This window comes from Lissotriton helveticus, chromosome 6 (genome assembly GCF_964261635.1).
Source record: "Lissotriton helveticus chromosome 6, aLisHel1.1, whole genome shotgun sequence".
Lineage (NCBI taxonomy): Eukaryota > Metazoa > Chordata > Amphibia > Caudata > Salamandridae > Lissotriton > Lissotriton helveticus.
Genome location: NC_136067.1, coordinates 2,129,312,802 through 2,129,332,411, shown reverse-complemented (window position 1 = coordinate 2,129,332,411; position 19,610 = coordinate 2,129,312,802). Strand labels below are relative to the sequence as shown.

The 19,610-nt window shown below is 46.6% G+C and overlaps 1 protein-coding gene across 1 annotated transcript in view; it reads right to left on the bottom strand.

Moving 5' to 3' along the window:
- Positions 1-317: 317 nt before the first annotated feature.
- The window catches only part of LOC144762101 (beta-1,4 N-acetylgalactosaminyltransferase 2-like), a 335,968-nt gene continuing 316,675 nt past the window's right edge, over positions 318-19,610 (bottom strand). The window contains exons 9-10 of the mRNA XM_078647224.1: positions 12,860-13,082; positions 318-597 (exon numbers count right to left, since the gene is read on the bottom strand). Coding sequence (XP_078503350.1) covers positions 386-597; positions 12,860-13,082 — 435 coding nt within the window. The 3' untranslated portion in view covers positions 318-385. The remainder of the gene's footprint in view (positions 598-12,859; positions 13,083-19,610) is intronic.

Sequence of the window (19,610 nt, the reverse complement as noted above, 5' to 3'; positions counted from 1 at the left end):
CTGGTCAAGGTCTTCAAAGCGATAGCACCCTTTGGATTGGGAGACAGTTGCAGCATTCTTGTACAGCAAGGCTTAACCTCAGTCCTCCAAGAGGCAGGAGTTTTCAGGTAGGGAGGTCCTAGAATTTGTCTACAACAAGACCTAAAGATAACTCATCGAAGCAGTACTACTTTTAGGGCAATATAAAAAACACTCAAAGAAGGAGTCTGTCCTTCATGATTGTAGGACTTCTAAGGTCTTTGCTGCCAGTGCAGAGCAGAAAGCATTCTCTCCCGCTCTACGGGATCTCCAGATAAAGGGATTTTCAGATCACAGAATCTTTGCATGAGCCAGATGGATGGAGATGAGATTTCAAGGGCTGACCCACCAGGGATCAAAGCTGGAATTAGTTCTTGGTGTAACACTTCAGTCTGTTCTTGAAATAGTGTAGCTGCCTTTTGAAAGTCACTTGCTCCCCGGTGTTAGTGCGGAAACCTCCATATCGCTTCATGTTTTCAACTCGAGAAGGATCTACCGGATCATTCCTTTTCTGATGGCCGACGGTGATATCCTTGCAGGATCCAACGAGTAAGGATCCCATTCCATCGATAAAGAACTCTGGAAAACAAAATAGAGGCGGTCAGAAGAGAACATCCCTGGAGGCCAGAGTGAGGAAGGCCAAAAGAACAAGAGCTCTGGCACTGGTCAGACTGTGTTGGTGACCAAAACTAGGTATTGACCAGAACTCCAGTTTTGGACCTTAGATGTAGGCAACATGACACTTACACAGAATCTTACATAAAATAAGCTGTATTCATGTTCTACCATGGCTTTTCTTTCTTTGTTTACTTTTATTATCATCCAGAGATCATTAAGGCAGCTCTAAGACACATTTGAAAGTGCTTTCTTTTTATATTGTTAGCTTAAGTATGTACTGATAAGGAGAAAATTACTGACCTTTAGCGATTTTGCTAATTTTTGTCCCGGCTGGGATATTAAAATACTGATCATGCGGGTAAAAAAGCCCGAGATGTGATACTTATTCTCTATTTGGGTCACAGCCACACAACAGACTGCTGTGGGCTGCGATTCTCGAAAGGAAATGTCTTTTAGAGTCCTCTGGAAGAGTTGATGACTGTGAGAAAGTGGTCTATTAGTTTCGATGGGTTGAGGTCCACCACAAGTAATAAACGACTTTCGTGTTAGGTGCATTGGACGGCCGGGAGCTGTCCAATGCACCAGTGCTCATGTGCGTCGGACGGCCACATGATCACGTGACACTGGAAACACCTTTGGTGCGGGCACCAGAGAGATTTCCTTTTCCCCCCCCCAACAGCCTCGGGAGCTGGGAAAGAGCTTCCCCAGCTCCCGAGGCTGAGTGTTTGGTTTCTCTGAAATGAAGATCAGCGCTCACGCCGCAGTGACCTGATTTCAGAGACCGAAACTGAAATGAGCCAGTAGGCTCATTTCATATTCACTTTCTACGTGCTCAGGGGGCTATCTCAGCTCCTGGAGCACGTAGAAAGTCAGGAGAGGTATCACTGGAAAGGGGAGAATCTCCCTAGTGGATCCCTGCTTGGAGAGCGTCCCAGGAGGGCAATCCCCAAGCAGGGATCCACACACTGGACACCAGGGAGGGGGGAGTGGCCCCTTGGGCAAGGGCCTTTGCTTCCCCCAAAATAATTTGGTTAAAATCAGTCTTTTGGCCCCCCCTTGGGGAGAAGATGGGGGCTTTAGAAAGCCCACTAGATGCCAGTGATTTTTTAAAATTGTACTTAGGGGTGGGGGCTGCCTGAAATGGGCATGCAGTCACAATATTCCACAGTCGTTCAGCCCCCCCCAGGAGGCAGATGGGGGCAGTAGCCCCCCGATCTGCCCACTAAATGCCAGGGATTATTGTTCTTATTGTATTTAGGTGTGGGGGCTGCCTGAGATGGGCATGCCAATGCCCCCAACACCCTGCAAAATTCCACAGTCCTTCTGCCCCCCCCTCGGAGTCAGATGGGGGGTCCAAAAGCACACTAGGCACCAGGGATTTTTTTCTAAATGTATATAGGAGCGGGGGCTGCCCAAACTGGGCATGCCAATGCCCCCATCCCTCAGAAGAACATTCCACAGTCTTTCTGCTCCACCAAAGCAGTCATGAGCACTCAACATTTTCTCTATGTAGGCTGCATGCAGCCGACATAGATAAAATGGCCTCCGTACAGGTGCCAGGCTGGGTGCTGCCCGCGACTCTGCACCAATCACAATGCTGCCGACGTCTTGGGGTAGTGCTTTGGATTCTACACAGTGCAGTGGTTTTATGTTCTCTACATTCAAATTGCTGTTGTGATATTGTTTTAGATGTTACAAAAGTGCAGCGCATGAGGTGTTCTCATCCTCCCTTCCTTTCAGCATTAGGCTGGCACTTGACATCAAATGCTCTATTTGTTTTGTGCACTGAATGTGTAGCTTTAATGTTCTCTTGGTGTGGCACGTTAAATTCCAGGCTGGCGCATGGATTGGGTGTTCTTTTGGCACTTTACGTGGTGTGCTCTGTGGTGCTGTGTTCTATTGTTGCATAAAGTCCTGATGGTGTACTTTGGTCTACTAATGCATGGATAAAATAATGGAGCAGTGATTGAATGTGGCATTTGTGCAATGTGTTCAGTGTTTTGTTTGTGCTGTAGGTTCCGTTGGTAAAGTGCTGAACAGTCCTTTTGTTGCTATGCTTGGTGGGTGCTTTGATTCAGTGCAACTAAATGTTCTTTTGAAGTGGTGCATTCAGTGTTCTGTTTGTACAGTCATTCTAAGCGTTATCTCCTCAGGCATTATTAACCCTTTCGCTACAGCGGCAATTCCACCGCACCGCTAAGGGGGTGGGGCGGCCGCGCGGCGCTCCAACGCTTATGACGGAACCGCTCCGTCATGGCCCTCGGGTGGGCTGTGCTTGTGACGGAGCGGTTCCGTCATGGCCCCGCCCGCTCAATGGAACGCGCCGCGCAGGCGCGGCGAGTGGGCCATGACGGAACCGCTCCGTCACCAGCACAGCCCACCCGAGAGCCAATACGGAGCGGTTCCGTCATAAGCGTGGGAGGGGTTAAATATTATGTTGGTGCAGTGCTTGAAAAGTTCTGGTAGTGCTTTACTTGGTATGTTCTCTTTTTTGGGGCGCTTAGGTGTCCTTCTGATGTTCCCTCGTGCACTGCATTAGAGGCTACTCTCTCGCTGGTTGGTAACGCACGGGCAGGGCTAGGTACATGGCTCAAAACATCTCTGCGATCTAGCACTACTGCTCTAAACACAGATTCAGATTTAACACAGGCGTTCCACTTGGTGTGGGATGATGGCTTTAATCTGTGTGTTATACATTTTTATAATAACAATTTCACATGTATTTCATTTTCCAACTCCAAATTTGCCATCCTTTTTTTTATTTTTTTGACCGCTCTATAGGGGAGTTGCAGTCAGAGAGGTGTGGGCTGAACATGATTTTGGCCGAGGATTTCAATGCTAAGCTAGGCAGGGAAGCCTCCGTTTATGGTGAAAGCCTTTCCTGAGCAGGCGTGTGAGGGTGTACCCTGCAGGGACAAGATTAGAGAGGTTATTATCTGACTCTTAATATCCCCTTGTTTGATTTGTGTAATGCAATAGAGATCACAGGAGTGACCTTAGTAGGACCCACGGGGTGCAGGGTGTGGAGGGGCCGGGCCAGGGACTGGACGGGGTGATCACACCTCAGAATGGCTGACACCTTTCTGCTTTCTCAAATTTGCTTGAAAATACACAGTTTGCCCACTCTTTTTAAAAAAAATTCTAGGGGGAGAACCCCCCCGAAGCCCCAGGAGGTGCTTCAGGCTCACTTGTTGCGCTTGCTCATTGCAATGCAGTATGACAATTGTTTTACGCCACACCACTTTCAAATGTCACCATCCGCCACTGGATGGCAGCATGGTTCAACAGCAGATTGTTATAGTTGGCAATGGACCTTAGACACAAACACAAAGTAATTGTCAGTACTGGAAATTATGGAACTGTCAGAGTCAATGGCTTTCGGACAGATGTATGTCAATGAATGGAAAAGCGAAAACTGAGAAACCACATTGGAGGAAACAAAATCATGGAAAACAAATTTTAAGGAAAGACAAATTTAAAGAAATACAAATACATCAAAAAATAAAGGAAACATTTTAAAAATAAAGACAACTTTAAGGAAAAATCTAAACTTACATTAAACTTTAGGGGTAGTGAGGGGTTTAGGGGTTTTGAGACGCGCAATGTTTCTGAGTGAGGAAAGGTTTTTAGGGGAATGGGATAGGTGGAGAGCAAGCATAAAAGGAGATTTTAACCTGTTCAATGTGGGTGTCGGCCAATGGCCAACATTGGGGAGGCACCTAAACACCACACCTCCACCCCAATAGGAGAAAGAGTCTGCCTGCCCTCTGTGCGAAGGAGGATGGATGGGGTAAAAAACCATCTAGACACCAGGGGCATTTTGTTTTATAATTATAGAGGGTGGGGGCTGTCCATTATGGCCATGGCCATGCAAAATCCCTAAAAACTATAGTGACAGTTTTTCTGCACCCCTTGGAGGGACAGATGGGGTGATTACCCCAGTCTGCCCCACGGGGGACAGAAACCTTACTAAACATCAGGAAATGTTTTTAAATATAGTGGTGGGGACAGCCCACCATGGGCATAGCCATGCCCCCAATCCAACAGGACAGAGTCTTTCTGCCCAGGGTGTGTCATTATTTACCCCGATAAGCCCCCCAGGGGATCAGAAATCCCACTAGAAGCCAGGAACTGTTTTAGATTTTTTAATATAGGGGTGGAGGCTGCCCAGCACAGGCATGGCTATACCCCACCACAAGTAAATGATGAAACAGTCTTTCTGTCCCCCTGGGGGGGCAGATGCGGGTAATTACCCCCAATATGCTTCTGTGGGGGCAGAATGCCCACTAGATGCCAGGGATTTTTTTTCCTAAAAATATAGTAGAGGGGGATGCCCACCCTGAGCATGACAATTCCCCCCAACCCAACTAAATGAGGCAACAGTCTTTCCGCCCCCTGTGGGGGGAAGATTGGGGTAATTAACCTGATCCCCCCGAGAGTCAGAAAGCCCACTAAAAACCAGGCAATGTTTCTTTTATTTAATATAGGGTTGGGACTGCCCAGCATGGTCATTACTATGCCCCCATCCTAATCAAATGAGTCAACAGCCTTTTTGTCCCCCCAGGGGGACAGATGAGAGTAATTACTCTGATCTACCCCTGGGGAGCAGAAAGCCCACTAGACTGAAGGGAACTTCTTTTTTTTTCAAATATAGGGATGGGGCTGCCCACCATGGGCTTCATTATGCTCCCACCCCAGCTAAAATGGGCACCAACCTCCCGCAGAGGCCCCTCTGGGGGACAGAAAGCCCACTAGACACCAGGGATTTAATATAGGGGTGGGGGCGACCCAGCATGGATTTAGCCATGCCCCAACCCCAAGTTAATAGGGCAATAGTCTTTCTGTCCCCTGAGGGGCAGATGCATTAATTACCCCGATCTACCCCCCCCCCCAGTGGGATAGAAAGCCCACTAGACACCAGGAATTGTATTATTATTTTACAAATATATAGTTGTGGGGGCTGCCCACCTGGGTATACTCATGCCCCCACCCCAAAAAACTATAGTGACAGTCTTTCTGCCCCGTGGAGGGCAGATGGGGGTGACAACCTCCAATCTGCCCCCCCCCCCGGTGGGGCTGAAACCCTAATAGACACCAGGGAATGTTTTAACCCCTTCAGCGCTGATGACAAAGCCAGCTCGTCATGGGCGTTACCTGCGCTACGCGGATGACGAGCTGGCTTTGTCATAAACAGAGCATTTTTGAAATTCCAGCGCACAGCGGGAAAACGCGGTAGAGGTTAAAAAAATAATAGGGGTAGAGTCTGCCCGCCATGGGCAAAGCCATGCCCCAACAAGAGGGATAGTCTTTCTGCACCCCCCGGAGAGATAGTCTTTCTGCAGAAAGCCCACTAGGAGCAGGGTGATTTTATTTATTTTTTATGATAGGGGTGGTTGATACCCCTCATGGTCATGCTATACCGCCACCCCAAGTAAATGGGGTAAAAGTATTTCTTTACCTCCCTGGGGGGCATATGGGGTTAATTAACCCTGATCTGCTCCACAGGGGAGGGGCAGAAAGCCCACTAGATGCCAGGAAATTGAAAAACAAAATGCAACATATTGGGGAGGGGGCTGTCTACCATGCGGCCATGCCCCACTCCAACTGAATGGCAGAACAGTCTTTATGCCGCCCTTGAGGGTGAAGATTGGGATAATTACCCACGATCTTGCCCCCTGTGTGAGGGGGGCAGAAAGCCCCCTAGAAGGCAAGTGCATTTTTTTTAATATAGGGGTGGGGTCTGCCCAGCATGGGAATTGCTATTCACCCATCCCAAGTAAATGGGGCAACAATATCCCCCCCCCCCCAGTGGGCAGATGGGGAATTACCCCATATATGCTCTCTCCCTGGCCCCCCGGGTGAACAGAAAACCCACTGTATGGCAGCAATATATAATTTTAATAAAATAATGGGATGTGTCCTTCCCATCCTAACATCGCCCTTAAACCCTCACCAGTCTTTCTGCTCCCCTGCAGACTAGAGCATCCCCTCCCATTGGCAGGCGAGAGGACATTTGATTCTTTTCGGTGCAGTTTTTCCAAACTGGCCAGGAGAGTGTGGCTAACTCCCATTATAGTCCCACTTGCAATGCTGAACAGCTGCACTTTTTTGGGCTTGTGTAGGCTGACACCTGGACAAACCTACCAGACCCAGACAGTTCTGAAAATAAGACATCTGGAAGAGTCCAGGGTGGTGTGCTCTGCATGCATTCCACACCATTTTCTTACCCACAATGCCTTGCAAACCTCCAATGTTGACTACAAACACACATTTTTCTCATATTTCATGAGGAACACTTCTGAAATCTGTGGGGAGACACACATTTCCTACCACACAGCAGTCACTAAAGTCCCCTGGTAAAAATAATGCTTCACTTCTGTGGGTGGACCAAGAGACCTTAGAAAATGGCTCTAAAGTGCTACGTGGAGAGATAAGCAATAGGGGCAGCGGCAGGATTTGGGGTCTTGGTCGCCGTCACCCATAGAAACCTACCAACCACAGACATTCTTTAAAAGTAGACAAACAACGAATCCAAGGTGGTGTGCCTAGTATAAATACTGTGAGGTTGTCTTACCCACAAGGCCGTGTAATCGGCAGGACTCCACAAAACATTTGTACCACCCAGTATTAATCCACTTGTGCTGATAAAAAGCCTGCCCCACTTGTGTGGTTGAACCTAGTGCCCGTGACAGGAACAGAGCAACCCATCAATGGGAGTTCCCACACTGGGGCTTTGAATCTCAAGGGAGGGAGAACAGTGAAGGCCCCCTCCGGGATGAGGGTTGGGCTAGAGACTCAGATGGGGTTTGGGTGCAGAGCATGGTTGAAAGTTTCAGATTGCAGTTCCCAGTTTTGGACTGGCATTTTTGGCAGCCTGAAAGTCTGGTACTTCCCGATGGGTCAACTTCAAATGGCTAGTGTTTTAGTCCTGTGACACTGGCCGTTTGAGGCCAGGCTATTTGACGTAGCTAGGGGGCCTGAAAGGCCAGTCAAACACTGCCAGTTCGCACTGCACTAGGCTGAAGGTCATGTGCAAAGAAGTGTGTGATCTCATAATTTTGGAGCTGTTATATCTGGGTTTCATTCTTTTCAACAGCATCACTTTCAGATAATGTCAGGACGCACTCTGTGTCTTGGTGTGTGGCGCACAGCTCTCCCTTGTGCTCCCTTCTCATTTATCCACTTTGCATTACACACTGCCCTTGTGCATACAGTGTCATCATCAGAGATGTCATGTCTGAAGTCCTGTGTGATGTTGTGAGCTGGTCATCGAGGGTGCATGAGCTATGGTTTGCTAAGTTTACTGGGGACTTTTAGTGTTTATTAGGTTTTGCAATTTCTCCAGTATATCTGAAATGAGACTGTAATTTGGATTTTAATGGAATTTCTGAGGTTTCCGTAAATAAATATTTATATTATCAAAGGAAACCATAGCATTCCTTTAACAAAATATTCTGTGATTTTTTTGTTATGTTTTTGACTGAACCATGTCCTAGCCAAGGCGGCTTTGCATACCATACGGCCACTCATAGCTGGGGCTACATACATTCACTGACACCTCTAAACTGGCAGATTCATGTCGGTAGGAAGGTGGAATCTGACTACATGTTTGCCCCCACTTTTTTCCTGATGTTTTGATGGTTTTTAACTTAATCTGGCTGGGATCCTGCTATCCAGGGTCCCAGCCTGTCTGCTTCCTCTCTAAATTGATTGGATGTACTTTAGGTACACTCCAGTTTGTTTCTTGGGTTACCCTTGTGAGTCTCTAGTATGTAGTACACTAGGTACTAAGGGCTTAGGTACCCCAGAGGCCTACCAGGGGCTGCATCATGTATTATGTCCCCACTGGGAACCCTTCCAAAATTACACCACAGGACTGCTACTGCAGCCGGGCTAAGGTGGTGCATGCACCCATTACTAAGATAGAAGTTACCTATATCTACAGTTAATTACTGCACATAGAAACCTACCAGTCACCCCTATGGCAGGCCTTATCAATCCTGAAGGCAGGGTACCTGGTTTCATTTGAAAGGATGCCCATGCATGAGCAGGGCCCCTCTGCAGCTTCCGGAATCTATTCTCTGAGGCTGTTCTGTGATGCAGCCAGTTTACTTGGAAAACAATTTCGCACCGGGCATAGTGCTCAACATTAGACTGTGTAGCAGTTGAACCATGGATCCATACTTAAATCATGCAATCAAAAAACCAATGTGATATAAAAAATTATCTTTTTTATTATTTCTCTTCTTTTTTTCTTTCTTATAGATTATTTCAAGTATTATAAAAAACATACATACATATAATAAATAGTTTTTGATACAAAAGACACTTATATACCCTAAATCGTTGCCTATATTTATCTGGAAACCACAACTTGTTCCACGGTATGGTATGCTTAAGGGATGCAAATGTAACAAGATGATAAACAAAATCAATCACGATGGATCCAATACAATATATTGAAATGATATTCTATAACACACCAGACTTGTGTCAATATCACAGAAACGGTAACACATCTTAATTATCACATATTGTATATGTACTTATTTTGAGAGAAACACTGGTTACAGGTCTTCACTATCACCAACGTGTTTCGGCAGAAGCCTTCCTTAGGGTTAGCACACCAGTGGTTTGCCAATATAGTTGGATCACTTTCTTTTCTTCAATCTTTAAAACTACAGGGACAGGAATTTCACTATTTCCGCTTGAGTTCAATATCCTGCTTAATCTAAATTGTCTTGATCTAATTCTTAGATATCTTACATTACCGCAAGGAACATCAACATTAATTCAAACATGCCCATTGTCGGGTACTGGGGACCCTAAAATATGCCTGGGAAGATAAATAACTCCTTATTACTCTGTCACCATAAGGTGGTTTAGACAAGTGATAGCTTCCAAACGTTTTGTCGATAAATTTCCCTCTATAGTTTGGGGTAACTTATATCCTCAATGTACAATCCTCTGGGTACCCATATTTTTTAATTGCTAAAAGGCATGGAGATTGGTCTTGATGTATCCTGTCTCGCTGTGTAGAGCTCCTAAACAATATGTCAGGATGCACCCAGACCATAAACTCTTAAGTGCATTATAACCTCGCTGTAAGTGACAACTTTGGAATGGCTGCATGGAAACCTGTCACGTTTGGTGTCAAATACTTTGGAATCCTACACTCCCCCCCCCCGCGAGCCCTAGTGGCGGGGGTAGAATTCCTCCCTTCTAGAGGGAGAGACATGTACACAACGGTACACCCGGTACCAGTTTAAAAGAACCCTGGCATCACAAAATGGATGCTGCAGCCACAGACATGAATCTGGCCTCCTGCTGCTTGACGAAACTCCGGCAGGGGAGGCCTGGACAATAGGTTTCCTGTCACAGGGAGGTGTAACCACCTCTCAGACAGGCTTTAGTGTATTGGGGCTGGGTGGGTGCACTCTGAGAGTGCTTTGATGTCTGCACTGGGGGCACTTTTGGTGTCCCTGTGCATAGTCCAGTTCAAACCGATTGCAGGGACACTCAGCCCCAGCTTTAGCGCTAAATTGGACAAAGGAAATGGGTGTAGCCACCCCTCTTTCCAGACCCTCCCATAGGTGGGTCCCTAGAGTGTGTCCAACACCTTCCTTAGGTATAAGTAAGGGACCCCTGGCAACAGCACTTTAGATTACACCTGGGCGAAACTCTGAAACTGAATCCTGGAACTTCGACGCTCTACTAAAGACTAGAGGACGGAAGAATCTCCCTTGGGGTCAAGAAGGGACTCCCCATCTTCAGCAGGCACCAACAAAGCATTTGCTGGTCGGCATCTCCAAAGCTCCCGCCGGACTCTGAAGTATTTGCAGCCCAGAAAGAGAATTTCCAGACTTCTCGAAGGCCGACCCGAGTCCCCAGCAAAGCTGAGACACGCAGCTCTCGCGAGTGACGTGAAACCAGAACTCCTGGACACCGTGCACATTAGCTAGGGGTATTACCTTCCCGATCTTTCCTGAAGTTGTGCTTTGGGTTTTTTGTAGCCCAAGCCCCGAGCACCATCGGCACCGAAGATTGTGGGCCTACACTCCATGAGTGTTCCGTGAGCCTGCTTCATGCATTTCCGCTCGAGGCTCCTTCGCGATCCCTGGTCTGTCGACTGGTGGGTCCCCACGAAGGCCATTTGGATTTTCTTTAGGCTTGCCTGGCTGCTCCAAATGCGCCCTGACTCCCTACCAAGTGGTGAGTCCCTCAGACCTTGCTGGTCCACACCAAAGCATTTCTTTGATTCCTGCGTGAGTTACTGTTGCCAAGGCTTTTTAGGTCCATCCGGAAACTACACTGCAGCACTCGGCATCCTTCGTGGGACAGCTAGATTCCAGATCCTGGTTGTCGTTGACACCTCCTGGTCCTCGTGGATGAAGAGTCAAGTTTCACTTCATCACATGAAACCACCCGACATCGGTGGGCATTCGACTATCGTGCCCCTAGTCTCTGGCTAGTGACCCAGACTCTGTTCCCTCTACTTTCAGGTTCTTCTCACCTTCTATCCAGACTTGGATCACTCCAGACACTTTCCTCTACGACGGCAGCAGCACTTTGCATCAGATCGCCATTGAAAACGACAACGAAATCCGACACCAAAAGACACCCATGCACATGGCTTCCCTGGGTGAGGTTACTCAAGTACTCCGGTGCTCCCGTGGCCCTAGAACCCCAATAAGTCGAAATGGGTTTGCTCAAAGTCCTCCTAGAAGTGTCCCTTTTCTTTAAATTTCCAACTGCGACTTTCCCCATAGATGTTAATGGTAACCTGCAGCCGTGTTTAGACACTGCACGGGCTCCCTGTGGGTCCCCTGTGTCACTACCTTGGGTGGTTCTTTGTGGCCCCAGCACTTCTACAGGCTCTAGGCCTTGTGCCTAACGAAGTCGTGGTTCTTATACCACTTTATTGATATATGGTTTGGTATGCCCCTAGAGTTGTCTGTATGTACTTTTGCCTCTAGCCAAAAACTAGAGGGATGTGTTTCGAATGAATACATGTATTTATATATATACCTGGTGTGGTTCTCCTTTCATTTGGTCATTCACGAGATTATAGACTGGTAAAACAAGCTGCTTTACATTCCTCCAAGACTTAGCCTGAAGCCTGCTCTCCACAACTACCGCTAGGATAGCTTTCCATAAAGGTTGTCTTTAACCTACCATCAAAAGGGTCGTTTGGACTGGTGCAAGGTGCCCACTAGAATACTGGACAGCATATGCCAGGCCAACTTCTCACAATGTATTGTTTCATAGAGGTTGTGGAAGAAGCTAAAGTAAGTTCTTCAGCCATGTGAGAATAAAGTCTGTCTTTCTCATTAAAACATGTAAGCCCAGCAGCAGCATCTGTCAGCTGATTCCAATGTGTTCTACCGCAGCCTCCCAGAGTGTTCTAGAGAACAACTAGAGCGCTAACAGTCTTGCTAATGACAACACTATGGCACACTTGAAGACATGAAGGACATATCATGCACAGCACAGGCTGGGAGCCGACATAGTCATGGGCACATGGCCTGACCATGAGGTCAGGCACAGCGGTCTACCCCTCCAGCACACAATTTAAGGCCTTGAGCAGGAGGGGTTTGAGCTCGGAGGACATTAGGCACTGGGCCAATTTAGAACATGAACAGAAATACCCCTGGAAAAGTACAGAAAAAATACAAAGAGTAAAGTGACATTTTAGTTGGGTGTTAAAATGAGACAAGTACTAAAGTAAAAAAAAAAACAACACTGAAATACATTATAGGTAAGTCAGTTAACTATAACTTGCGGCCCCATCATGCACTGCTTATGACTTTGTATATTACATTACTCATGACATTTTTAATGACATAAATAATGACATCACTCATTACATTTCAAAAACAATATTGTTGTACTTACTACTGAGTACCGCGGTTCCCAAAGTAACATGTAAGGTCACAAGCAGTGCATGATGGGTACAAGGGGCTTTGAAATCAGACAAAGTTGTTGCAACAGGTTTACATAATGGAAGTGCACTGCTGCCATGTTGGTATGATGCAGTGAGGAAGCGGCCAACAAGCTTCAATAGGGGACAGTCTTCTGAAAACAAAATGGCTTCTGTGTGGTTAATCTGACGCTGTCAGTCGGACACTGGAGCTGGGCCCAAATACTGTACACAGAGGAAGTCCCAACAGACAAGGGATAGGACATGATGAGACAGGGAGTGAAGAAGCAGGCATCATCTTACCTGTGTGTGCAACTCTTGCCAGCTTGGGGTCAAAGCCAACACTCTGTACCCTGACTGTGTGCGCCATGAAGAAGTTGACGACTCCTCCAGTGAAGACACAATTTGGAAACCCTTCAACTGGCCCATATGAGCCTCCTCTCCAATGCACGCAGTCCCCGTCCTCATCACCTTCTTCGTACAGAAGCCTGAAGCTGAAAAAGTTTCCATCCACGTTTCCACCCACCTGAGAGGAAGCAAAGTCTATGTCAGAGTCAACACCATAAAAAGACATTTAGCACAAATGTGGGGAGCTCTGTGGTCCACCCTCTGCTACCCTCATGATTTGTTTTTTTGCACTCATTCTCAGGGAGCTCCACTGATTCTGAAGAAAAGCTTGCACTGACTTGTGCGTCGTCTCCTCTTACACTTCTCAGTTATATATATGTTCAAACCCCTCTGCTCCATCCACTGCCATCGTGTCCTGAACTCCGACCAGCAGTGCTCGTACAGCATACAGCACGGCTCCAAGCTGCCCCACGTTTTCACCTGGTGGGGCATTATCCCTTGGAATTCATCACAGTCTGGCCTTGGGGGTTTCTTAAAGACCCTCCTTGGGCAGTATCCCATGGAATTCAGCACAGTCTGGCCTTCACTAGACTGGGAGCTGTCCACCCAGAGATGTTTCAAGGCATGGACAAAGTGGGCCCTCAGGGGGTCCACTGATAGAGCCAGCTCTGTTCTGTAGAGAGTGTTGTCCTGACGACCTTGCACAGTTCTTGAACAGATTGTTTGGAATACTGTTTTCCTTACATTTATTTTTAATGTGAGTGATGTGACCATGCAATATCCATAAACAAAGCTTGTTTCAGATCAAAACAGGACCTTGCATATGAAAAATAGGAGGGGGGCACACAGATTATTTGTGATAATATTAGTGAGCTGCTGCATATTAATAATATTGAAAAAAACACATCACTATTGTGAGAAGTTGGCCTGGTATATGATGTCCACTATTCTAGTGGGCACCTTGCACCAGTCCAATCGACCCTTATTGATGGTAGGTTATAAAGTCAACCTTATAGAAAGCTATCCTAGTGGTAGCTGTGGAGAGCAGCCTTCAGGCTAAGACTTGGAGACGAGTTAAGCAAGTTGTTTTACCTTTTATAATCTCTTGAATGATTAAATGAAAGCACACCACACAAGGTATATATCAAATATATATTTATTTATTCTAAACACAACCCCTCTGCACTCTTTATGAGATTAGAGGTAAAAGTACAATACAAGGAACTTAATTAGCATACGATAAGTTGCACAATATACAGTAATGCCCTAGTATACGTTTGTCAGGGGACACGAAGGCGACGATCGCGCAGACCGGCGCTGATGGTGTAGGAACTACACTACCCAGAGTCCTGAGCGCGACGCACGACGTGGTCGGAACGCTGCCGACGTCACGTGATGCGGAAGCGCTTTTAGATCGGACAGCGAGGAGAATCGCTGCCGATTATTCCGGAGGAGTTCCGCGTTGTAGGGGCATAGCTGTGGAGTCAATCGTAGGGTAAGGGTGCCGTTGGCACCGCTCATCCTCTTGCCAGACTCATTGGAATTGCGCCCAAGTTTACATTATTGTTTGCTTCATTGGATTTCTGCCCTGGGCCATGTTTCTCCCCGTATCGGATATTTGGGAGTACATTCATTGATTTGACACAACGGCTGGCTGATCCAGTCTTGGCGGTTGCATGGAGTAGATGCGCAACAGTACTTTTGGCACTTTGGGTCTATATTTCCCTACGTTTAATTTAATTTAATTTAATTTAATTGTGGGTTTATATAGCGCTAGGAATCAAACTCCCGGAGGAGTATCTCCACGCTTCGACCGCTGGGGAACCCGTCCTGGCTCACCCTGAGAGATGGTCCCTGATGGGTATCTCTAAGGTGCGACCAAGCATCCCCGGCGGTCTGGGGGGGCCGTTGTGAAGATGAGGCAAGCTGATGCCCAGAGTTGCCGAGTGTGGTTTCTGACTAGAGTAGGCACCGAGGCGAGAATTATCGAGTCCGCTGACCCTGGTCCACGACGTTGGCAAACTCCCTCTTTCATTTGCTGTTTAGGAGTTCATGCGAGGGAAAGAATTATTAGACCAGTTGATCTTAGTGGAAAGAGAGTATTACTCGTGATTCCAGTTCATGCAGTGATTAGTGGGAGTGACGTAACTCTTGCTTACTTATTACTCAAATGTGGATAAATACTATTGCCTGATGTCTGATGTTGCGATATGCTTCCATGAAAGAAAAGCATAAGGCTTAAGACCTTTATTCATTCAGTGCACGCTGTTCCTTTCTTATTACAGGCTTTGTGTATGAGCAGAAGTGGTTCCTCACCTCTTGGCAGGTATATCCAGATATTTAGAAAGAATATATTGCTGTTGCACATAGAGAGGACGGATATAAATATCCTTGTTGTTTTACAGCTCCTTGAAGGTATAGAGGTCCCATACACACTACTCCCGAAATCCAGTCTTCTTTATTTTCTTTTACAGGTTAGTAAAGTAAAGGGTGGTGTGATACAGTTTACAGGGAGAGATAAAAGTCTTGCTAGTAATCATTTCCTCTTTTTTCTTGTGTCTTGTGTATTGTTCAAAGCCAGACTTGGGGCGGTTGAGAGGTGGACCTCATTGAGCATCGAATCAATCCAGAGGATCCGATCTGGCCTGGAACAACGTTTTGCCCTGGGGGCCTCACAAACCGTATACTAAAATAGTGGTATAAGAACCACGTGAGGAATAGAAAGCAGGCCTAGGGCCTGGGCAATCGCTGGGGCTTCTAGGAACAACCAAAGATTAGAATGTGGAGGTCCACGGGAGACGCGTGCAGTGTCTAAACACAGCCGCGGGGTACCATTGACTTTCTATGGAGAACGAACAAGTTACAATTTTACAAATTAAGGGAATAAGGAGGTGAACTGCGATGGAATCCTTTTAGACTCGGACACTTGGAGAGTCAATACCCACGGGAGCACCGGAGTACTTGTGTTACCTCACCCAGGGAAGCCAGGTGCATAGGTGACTTTTCGTGTAGGGTTTCGTCATCGATTCCAATGGAGAGCTGCGAAGAAGTGCTGCAGGCGACCAGAGGAAAAGTGTCCGGGTGGATCAGAGATGTGAAGAACCTGAAAGCAGAGGGGACAGAGTCTGGGCCACTTGCCAGTGACCAGGGCGGCGATAGGAAGATGCCATCAGACGTCGGGTGATTTCAGGTGAAAAGGTGAAGTTTGTCTCTTCAGCCACTAGGTCCAGGAGGCATCAACGACAATCAGGAGCTGGATTCCAGCTGTCCCACGAAGGATCTAGTTGACTGCCGTGTCGGTATCCAGATTGGACCCAACAAGCCTTGGCAAACGCAATCCACGCAAGATGTCAAGATTGGCTCTGTTGCAGACCAGCAAGGTCTGTGGAACTTCTTCTTTGCAGGGAAGTTGGAGCAAGCCTGGAGTATTTCAAGGATTGGTCTTCCTGGGGGCTCACTAGCCAACAGACTAGGAACCGTGACTCGTCGAGCTGAAATGCACAAAGCGGGCCCACAGGACACTCATGGAGTGTGGGCCTCTGAGCTTTGGTGCAAAAGGTGCTTGGGCTGGGGCTTCAAGCACTCCAATGCACAACTTCGGGATACCTCAGGAAGTAGGTGCAGGTTGCAAAATGCAGGATGTCCAGGAGTTCCGGTCCCACGTCTCTCGTGTCCGCCACAGGTCTCAGCTTTCCTGGGAGCGCAGTTCAGCGTCAGAGATGTCTGGAAGTCCGTGTCCTGTGTCGCAGATTCTTCGGGATCCGGTGGGAGCCTCGATAATGCAGACCGGCAACGATGCAGTTGGTGCCTTTTTGAACAGGGTGGTCACTCCTTGACCACAAGGGAGATTTCTTCCGTCTTCCAGTCAAAATGGAATTTCGAAGGTTCAGGATAAATGTTGCAGAGTTTCGTCCAGGGTAATCTGATTTCCTAGGGACTGGGGTTCTATACTTATAGTAAGTTTAGGGATTGGACTCTAAGGTCCCTCCTATGGGTGGACCTGGGGAGGGGGTGGTTACACCCCTTCCCCATTGTCCAGTTTCGCGCCAGAGCTGGGGCTGAGCGCCCCAGCAACCGGTTTGAACTGGGAAATGCATGGAGCACCTTGTGTGCCCCAGGCAGTGTCTGAAAAGCATTCACTGAATGCAACCCACCCTGCCCCAATACACTAAAGTCTGTCTGGGGAGGTGCCAGCACCTCCCTGGACAGGAAACCTATTGTCCAAGCCTCCCTTGCCGGAGTTTCGCCCAGCAGCAGGAGGGCAGACTCGTGTCTGTGGCAGCAGCATCCCTTTTGTGATGCTGGGGCTCTGTTTAACTTTGACCGGGTAAACCAGTAACTACATGTCTTCTGCCTCTTGAAGGGTGGAATGCTACCCCCGCCGCCAGGACTGGTGGGGAGGTAGTATTCCAAAGTGTTTGACACCTTACACAACATGTTTTGATAAAGCCAAACCAAAGTTAGCATTAACCGCGAGGATTATAATGCACTAAAGAGTATATGGTATGACTATATCATAGAACAGCTATAAGGAGATGGTTCCGAAAGCTGCAGAGGGACTCAGCTCATGCTAGGGCACCCTCTCACACAAAACCAAGCACCCTGCCTCCAGGATTGTTAAGGTCTGCCATAGGAGTGACCTATAGGTTAATGTGTGTCTATATATATATATATATATATGTATATATATTACCTACTGGCGGTCGCCAGTAGGTATATATAGTTAGGATTTTTTCTCTATGGGATTTTTGAAAATTCTATGTCAAATAACTTTGGCGTTTGTGGACGGAATTGGCTGAAATTTTCAGGAAAATGGCACATTTTGTTTCTGAGCAGCCCCTGAAAATTGGGGGGGGGGTTCGTCCAGGGGGGGTCGAGAAAAAAGGGGGGTCCCAAAACGTGTTTTTAACATTGAGTTTTCCATAGGGCGGTTGGCCTCACTTTTAGCCCGAACGGCTGAATGGATTTGCACGAAACTTGGCAAAATTGTAGGGACTGGTAGCCCGATGTGCCTTTTGTAGGTCTCAATATATGTGCTACAGTGGATTTTGAGAAATTAACGTTTAAAAAAAGATATATATCTGTAACAGCGGACCGGGCAGCGCTCCAGTACGCGTACTTTTCGCGCAACGGAGCTTTGTGAAGCGAAGCTGATTGGTTCTCCGGCGTCTGTAAACATTCCAAACAGTCCGTAGCGGCCGCCATCTTGTCTCTCGGTAGGATCGAGAGACAAGAGGAGGCCAAAGCGAAGGGGCAAATGACCATAAGGGGGCATAGTAGATCCTCGCTGACCCCCTAGGTTTGATGTGGAGGTTTTAAAAGGGCCCCGCGGGGCAAAAAAAAAAAATAATAATAATAATCGAACGGCTGAATGGATTTGCACGAAACTTGGTAAAATATTAGGGACTGGTAGCCCGATGTGCCTTTGCTAGGTCTCAATATGTGTGCTCCAGTGGATTTTGAGAAATTAACGTTCAAAAAAAGATATATATCTGTAACAGCGCTCCGCTTCGCGTACTTTTCGCGTTACGGAGCTTTGCGAAGCTGATTGGTTCTCCGGCGTCTGTCAACATTCCAAACAGTCCGTAGCGGCCGCCATCTTGTCTCTCGGTAGGATTGAGAGACAAGAGGAGGCCAAAGCGAAGGGGGAAATGACCATAAGGGGGCATAGTAGATCCTTCCTGACCTCTTAGGTTTGATGTACCATTTTGCCAAGTTTGGTGTAATTCCGTTCAGCCATTCAGGCTGTAGACGTATGTAAATGTCCTATGGAAAATTGCATGGGGAAAACACATTTGAAAGTGTTGAAATTTAGAACCAATTAAAATGTTACTTTGGTTTTGTATTTGTGTGTGATGAAAGTTAATTGGTTATGTATATATGTCAAATGAGAGGAAACCACAGCCATTTTGTGATACTACTGTCTGAGGTACATTTGTGAGGAATTTTTGGTGGTGAATTTCTGGTGTTTGATTTACACAGTACTAACACTTCTCCTACTTTTAAAAAGGTGAGTTGTTAATTTGTAAGGGGAACTATGTTGTACACTTGAAGATAATTTGAAAAATGTTTTCTGTTATTTATTTGCAGTCCTTCTGTTATACTAAATACTTGATAAAGTTAGTTTTATATTATGTATTACTAAAAACGATAAATGAAAGTGATTATTTTTTTCTGCAATTTACAGCAAGCAATTTCAAAATAAAATGGCTCACAATGAAGAGACCGTGGCAATTTCTTTTGAATTGTCCACTACATTGATTGAAATTGAGAGCACCAATAATGAAATATTGTCACAAGGAGGAGATGACTTGTATGATTCCATTAGATTGATTGAAATGGACAGCACCAATAATGAAATATTGTCACAAGGAGATGACTTGAATGATTCCACTACATTGATTGAAATTGAGAGCACCAATAATGAAATATTGTCACAAGGAGGAGATGGCTTGTATGATTCCATTAGATTGATTGAAATGGACAGCACCAATAATGAAATATTGTCACAAGGAGGAGATGACTTGAATGATTCCACTACATTGATTGAAATTGAGAGCACCAATAATGAAATATTGTCACGAGGAGATGACTTGAATGATTCCACTACATTGATTGAAATTGACAGCACCAATAATGAAATATTGTCACAAGGAGGAGATGACTTGAATGATTTTTTTGATCAATCTGTTGATGGCGAATTTAT